Below are 6,664 nucleotides of genomic sequence, written 5' to 3'. Positions count from 1 at the left end.
TATATAAAAATGTATATCGGGCAATGTAGGCTATGGCAACATCTACACATCAACAGGTGCATTAAGACATAATAATGAGCTTGGAGAGGTAACACAAATTACACAGTAACAATAATTATTGATTAAAATGTATTATTTTGTTATACAGAGAACACAACAAAGGCACCCACCTGTCTCCAGAACAAAGTAAAAAAAGGGGAAAGAACTTTAGAAATTACTTATAGTATAGGTACATATAATGCACATCACTGTCTCATGTGTCTATCATGTAACCCTGGAGACCCAATCAATCAGGTAGCAGGCAGCACACATTTTGTGTTATTATATACAAGCTATAATATATGAATTACACTGTTACACACACTGTTTCCTTTTTACCTCTGACCTTTTTTACTTTCCTCATCACCAACTAAGAAGACTGTTTCACTTCTATTTTATACATAAAAGTATTTCATTTATTTGATTGATTGACATTTTATCGACATTTTTAAAAGTACGGCAGTGCAAAGGGTTAAAAATGCCAAATGGATGAGACACAAAAAATGGCCAAGGGCTTCCATTGGGTTTCCATTGTGGTCCATTAAACATTCAACTCTCAAACGAGCTGGACAAACAACAGTGCAACAAACAATACAAAACATAAAATATCAAAATATACAGTTTTAAACAATTCATGATAATAACTGGGATACGACACGTGTCTCCTCGGCCATAATTATCTTCTCTTGTGTGCATGTTCCATAACTGGAACTCCTCCCCTCAGCCAATAACTGACTATGTATATGAAATTCATGAATTGGTTGCAAGGCAGAGAAAGAGGCTTATAGTATCAGGGAGAAGTGTAATCAAGTGAAACAGTGTAGTTTTTTCTTGTTAGAGCAGACAGTGGAAAACTAAGGGGTTCCACCTTTCCTTTCAAACAGACTGACTTCAACTGACTAAAGGGCACTTCAACTAAATATAGATATAGATGGTGAGCTTAAAACTAAGTTTGAAATGCCTCGCTGATGTGACTAACCTCTTTTTAGATGGTGTAAAAAGTGCGTTACTAATGTCACATTATAGTCACATTAAATGACATTTTGAACAGTCTATTGTCTTATAATTTTTCTGCAGGCATCTGGTGAGAGAATGAATGCTGATGACTGCAATGGACGCTCATATGTACCAGGTAATATTACGTCTGTAGAAAAACGTACATTGATTCTAAATGAATGAATTGACATTATAAATGTTGAGAGGTTCTGTATGTGTTTCAGGCAGTGGAGGAGAGTCAGCAACAGAGCAGGATTATTACAGAGGGTTGCAGGGACCCGCAGTGAGCTCTCCAAGCAGTCAGCAATCCTCTCCACACCGTTCTCTGAGAGGTCAGTTATCATCTCTTTGTGGCAACACAGACGGTGGTGCAAAGTAACGAAGTACATGTACTCAAGTAATGTACTCAGGTACAATTTCAAGGTAATTGACTAGTTTTTATGAGTATTTCCATTTCTTGACACTCTATGCTTCTACTCCACTACATCTCAGAGGCAAATGTTGTACTTTTTACTCCACTGCATTTATTTGCAAGCTTTAGTCACTAGTTATTTGCAGATTTAGTAATAATGTAATAATGAATGCAATTATGAATCAAAAACCATAAAAAAAAATCTGCAGATTTAGCAGTAACGACGCACTGTGAGCTTGTAGATCGGCTATTTTCAAATAGCCTCAGTAAATAGTGATTAATAATGATCAATAATTATAGTCCAATAACATGATATATCTGATTCTGCAAGGGGCATTCTGCATAATGACTACTTTAACTTTGTAAGTGTATTTTGATGCCAATACTTTTGTACTTTGAATTACGTAAGCTTTTTGAAATCGGGACTTTTACTTGTAACAAAGTATTTTTACACTGTGGTGTTGATACTTCCAAAATCTGAGTACTTCTTCCACCACTGAACAACATGGATGAGAGAGTAATGTGCATGGCTCTACTGTATGTTACCTTGTAAAGTACACATTTCTAGACTTTTCCTTTTTTTTTACTCTTTATCAGCAGACTCTGTCAAGGTTGAGCTGTACAGTCATGATGAGTCAGTGGAGCTTCAGCAGCCAGAGAAGAGAGGAGACATGAGGGAGGACACCAAGGAGGAGGGAGGTACGGACCACTGTGAGACCGGAGGAGAGAGAGGACACATTTACAGCATCAAACCTGGCTCTCCAGGACATATCCGGCTGCCCAACGGAAAGCTGCAGTGCGATGTGTGCGGGATGATCTGCATAGGACCCAATGTACTAATGGTGCACAAGCGTAGCCACACAGGTGAGAGAACAAGTGGAACTAAGTCTGAGATCTTGACCACTTACCTTGTTGTTTGACCCATTTTCACGGTGCTTGCTCCAACCTTGCACTTTTTAAGTGACTGCTAAATGCCTAAATTGGTATTGGAAGTGAAACAGATACATTCTCTGCATGTATACTTTGGCTGATCCTTGTGCACCTGTGTTGCTTATTAACAATAGACCAATGTACGAGCTGCGTCGTGAGATTGTAAGTCGGCTATTTACGGTGTGCGACATGATGCGCAACTAAGAATAAATCAGGCCTAATGCATTGACCCACGTGTTTGTCAGGTGAGAGGCCATTCCAGTGTAACCAGTGTGGGGCTTCCTTCACCCAGAAGGGAAACCTGTTGCGCCACATCAAGTTGCACTCAGGAGAAAAACCGTTTAAATGTCCCATCTGTAACTATGCTTGCCGCCGCCGAGATGCCTTGGCTGGACACCTTCGCACACATGCAGGTATATCCGTTTTGTTCAAATACAGTACAACTATATAGATGTTTCTGTGCATGTTCACCTAATGTATTAACTTGATCAAGAAGATCTGTGACATTCTTCTAGATGATTATTACTTAATGAGCCTGAATTAACTGTTGCACTCTTTTAAACACGGCATGTCATTGGACCGGTCCTCTCCACTTTGCTGTGCTGTTTAGAGGAAATATGTATTATTTACCACAATTCTTTTACCACACATGAAAATATGGTATGATGACATTTAAACATTTTTGAAAACAGGAAATCCTGCTCTGATGCTTTCAATTTGTGAATACTCACACTCACACAAGATACACAACAGGTGTATCTTGGTGGGTCTACCCAGTTATCAAGGGTTCGTTTTCGAAGAAAAATTATTTGGATTTCTTCGAACTGACGTCAACCGTTCTGCTTTTGAGCCGAAACGTTGCGGTGACAAGTTAGCCGTTTGTCGTCACTGCCGAGAAATAAAGAACAATTTACAGGAATTGCCGGTAATTGGGGAAACCATTTTGTAACAAGACTCTGTGGAAATGGCTGTTTAGAAAAGAGAAAATCCCCCTTCCAATTTAGCCTTTGTTCAACATCATGTCCATATGATAGGTCTTCCATAATGCTTACTATGGGGCAGTGGCATTTCTGTCAACACGCTCTGAACTGTCCACAACCTCTGAGAGATAGAGCGATTAGACAAAATGCTACCATCTTATAATGAGCATTGTCTGAGGACTGAGGAATTATATATCCAAGTGCATAGACAAATAACATCTGCATTATACATTTAATACATGTTTTCAGCAAATTATTTACACTAAACCTTGCATGCTTCGATTAAGTGTAGACAGTATAATGTTTCCCCAAGTTATGGTCTATGGTCACATCACATTCTGTCTGTGTCTTTCAGTGACCTCCCCGACAGTGGGCAAACCTTTCAAGTGCACCTACTGTGGTCGGAGCTACAAGCAACAGAGCACGCTGGAGGAACATCTGGAACGCTGCCATAGCATAGCCTACCTACAGAGTCTGGATCAGCAGTCACCAATCACAGCACAAGGTAACATACAGCAGTGCTTCTCAAACATTTTAATGTAAAGGACCCCCAAATTGATGTGCATTTGACTGCGGACGCCCATATGAAAATATTTTGTGGCAGGGACTCCCATACAAGATTCAAGATGCCAATAATTATATACAATAACAAATCTGTTACATTTACATTTACAAAAGCATGAATGGATGAAAAATATGTAAAACGACCAGTAATCCCTTGATGAGGATCACCCTTAAGGTTAAGGTTTAAGGTTCGGTTTAACCAAGACCCCTTTCAGTACAGATAGTGTAAGGGGGTATTTCCATGGTGGTACTTTAGAGATTACACATCGAACTTTAATTCTGCCTATGAGGGCAGATTCTGCCAATGCTTTTCAATGGGAACGGAGCGGTTTTTTTGGGGGCGGAAATTCACAAATGGCAAGAACCTCTCCGTTGCCATTAAAAAACATTGGTAGAATCCGTTCTCATAGGCAGAATCAAAGTTCGGCGTGACTGCACCCTTATTCCTTAAGCTACATTTATCAGTGTAACGTTTTTTATGATACTGCCTGTCACAGGTAATTTTGTACAAGCTTATTACACTTGCCAGCGTAAGAAGGGGCTGTTTGTCAAGCAGTTTGTTCATAAAAATTTGACTCTGTATTATTACTGTTATAATGTATATTTAGTATAACTACATATAAGAGTGATCCTCATCAAGGGGTTACTGGTTGTTTTTCATCTTTTTCATCCATTCGTGCTTTTGTAAATGTAAATGTAACAGATTTGTTATTGTAAGAATAATTGGCATTTCAATGGTTATTATTATTATTATTATAATACAAAACAGACTTGGAGTTACTCGGACCACTTTGTGCGATGCACCTAGGTCCCCCTTGACGTGATTTTGAAGTGAGTGCTGGTCATCTAGTCTTGTACTTTATTTGAACCGTGCACATGGTAAAAGACTGTTATTTGACGATTTACTTTGCAGTAATATTGTACATACAAAAACAAAAAATGTTGCTACATCTTTAAATGAATGCATAATATAGAGATGATTCATTATATATTTCTAGGAGAGGAGTCTCCAAGCCTGGAGCCCAAACCCACGCTCCAACCCTCCGCTGAAAAACTCCCATTTGTTGACAGACTGGTTAATAGCATCACCAAACGTAAAAGGTCAACACCGCAGAAGTTCTTGGGTGAGTGTTTTTGTTTGTTTGCCAGAGCACCTTTTTGACATTTATTTTTGCATTTAACATAAGTCACACGAAGTCATATGCAGTTTTTTTTTACTATTATCCAGCTTGAAAAATCTACTAGGGTTATAAAATGGTGACTGCCTGGTTTTTCCAGTTTTTATATCATTTGCCATCCTACACGTATTTGGTAAATACAATTAAATAGTACAAAGTGCTTTACAATGTGCATTACATTCACCCATTCACACGCACATTCACACACTGATGGCGAATGCAACCATGCAAGGCACCAACACCCTGCTCATCGAGAGCAGTTTGGGGTTCAGTGTCTTTCTCAAGGACACTGACACAGGTAGAGCCAGGGATTCCCAACCTTACAATTCCCAAGCCACTCTACCTCAGTCACTACCGCCCTGGCAGTGGGTCAGGGTGGGTGTTTATGTGTCAATAAATATGTCCATATCAGTTTATAAAAGCTGGGTGCACGATGCACTTTGTATTGTGTGACAGACAATGAAGACCAAATTAAGTTTGTCCAGGTGGCCACCATGATTATGAGCTGGGTCAATTACTGATAAATCCTTTTTGTAGGTGAAAAGCACATGCGCAGCGATGTACCCGAAGCACCTTATGAACTGTCCTCTGGCTCGGAGAAGAATGGAGACCTGCTGAGCCCTCAGCCTGTTAGGGACTCTCACTCTGCTGGGTTGGTGGGGTTGAGCGCTAAGTACTTCCAGGAAGCCAGGGTTAAAGCTGAGAATCATGAGCGACCCAAACAGTCCCATCCCCACCCTGCCTTTCTACCAGAGATCCCCCCAGTTATTGGCTCAGTTTACAGCCACGTGGCTCGTCTGGGCCCCAGAGTCCACGGTGAAGGTGGGCTGACTGCCATGTCTGTGGGCCTGGCTGGAAGGGAAGCAGGTGAAGGCCACGATGACCCTCCCTCGGCCCATAGCCACACCACCTCACCCAATGGCTGCCCTGACTCCACAGACACAGAAAGCACAGCGGAAGAGCAGAGCACAACCAGTACCTCCAACCACCATCATGTCCGCTACCCAACCCCTGCACTTCCCCGCAGCCATCCCACTTCCAGCCCCATCCAGGCCAAAGACTCGGACACTGACTGGGAGAGGGCGTGTCCTCCTCCAACCACTGCCCTGAAGAGGAGCCCTGGCACACCGCCCTCTTCCAGGCAGACGGAGCAGGTGGTAGACAGGGAGGGCCGCGCCTTGCGCTCCTTTCACTGCCCGCACTGTCGCATCTTCTTTCTGGACCACGTCATGTTCACCATCCACATGGGCTGTCATGGCTTCCACCAGCCCTTTGAGTGCAACATCTGTGGCTACCGCAGCGAGGACCGCTACGAGTTCTCCTCTCACATCAGTCGCGGAGAGCACCAAATGGGCTAAGGAGAAGGGGAAGCTGAGGAGGGGTTTGGGGCAGAGCTAAGTGTAATAGTGGGAGGGGTGGGGACGACTGCTGCTTTCTGAGATTGTGGGCTCAGGTTTGTTCTGCACCAGATCAGTTGCTTTGGATCTGTAGTGTTAGTAAGTGGACTTGGAGTTTTAATTGTCAAGAGGAGTAATCAAGCTAGAGCAGATGTGAGTGAAGTTTTT

At 41.9% G+C, this 6,664-nt stretch overlaps 1 protein-coding gene across 2 annotated transcripts; it reads left to right on the top strand.

The window, feature by feature from the left end:
• Nucleotides 1–801: 801 nt before the first annotated feature.
• Nucleotides 802–6,457, top strand: ikzf4 (IKAROS family zinc finger 4; the record flags this gene model as incomplete). Of its 2 annotated transcripts, none has more annotated exons than XM_080443772.1 (7): nt 802–1,171; nt 1,260–1,367; nt 2,048–2,311; nt 2,623–2,790; nt 3,713–3,862; nt 4,920–5,045; nt 5,637–6,457. In XM_080443772.1, exons 1-7 carry the CDS (start codon nt 1,132–1,134, stop codon nt 6,455–6,457), a joined length of 1,677 nt encoding a protein of 558 aa, XP_080299898.1. In that variant the 5' UTR covers nt 802–1,131. The 2 variants fall into 2 exon arrangements, with proteins under 2 accessions (XP_080299898.1, XP_080299897.1); XM_080443771.1 differs by having other exon boundaries at nt 2,045–2,311.
• Between the last annotated feature and the right edge of the window lie 207 nt (nt 6,458–6,664).

This window comes from Gymnoscopelus braueri (genome assembly GCF_963280865.1).
Source record: "Gymnoscopelus braueri genome assembly, chromosome: 12".
NCBI lineage: Eukaryota > Metazoa > Chordata > Actinopteri > Myctophiformes > Myctophidae > Gymnoscopelus > Gymnoscopelus braueri.
The sequence above is the reverse complement of the archived record's forward strand: the minus strand, read 5'-3'. Positions and strand labels throughout refer to the sequence as shown.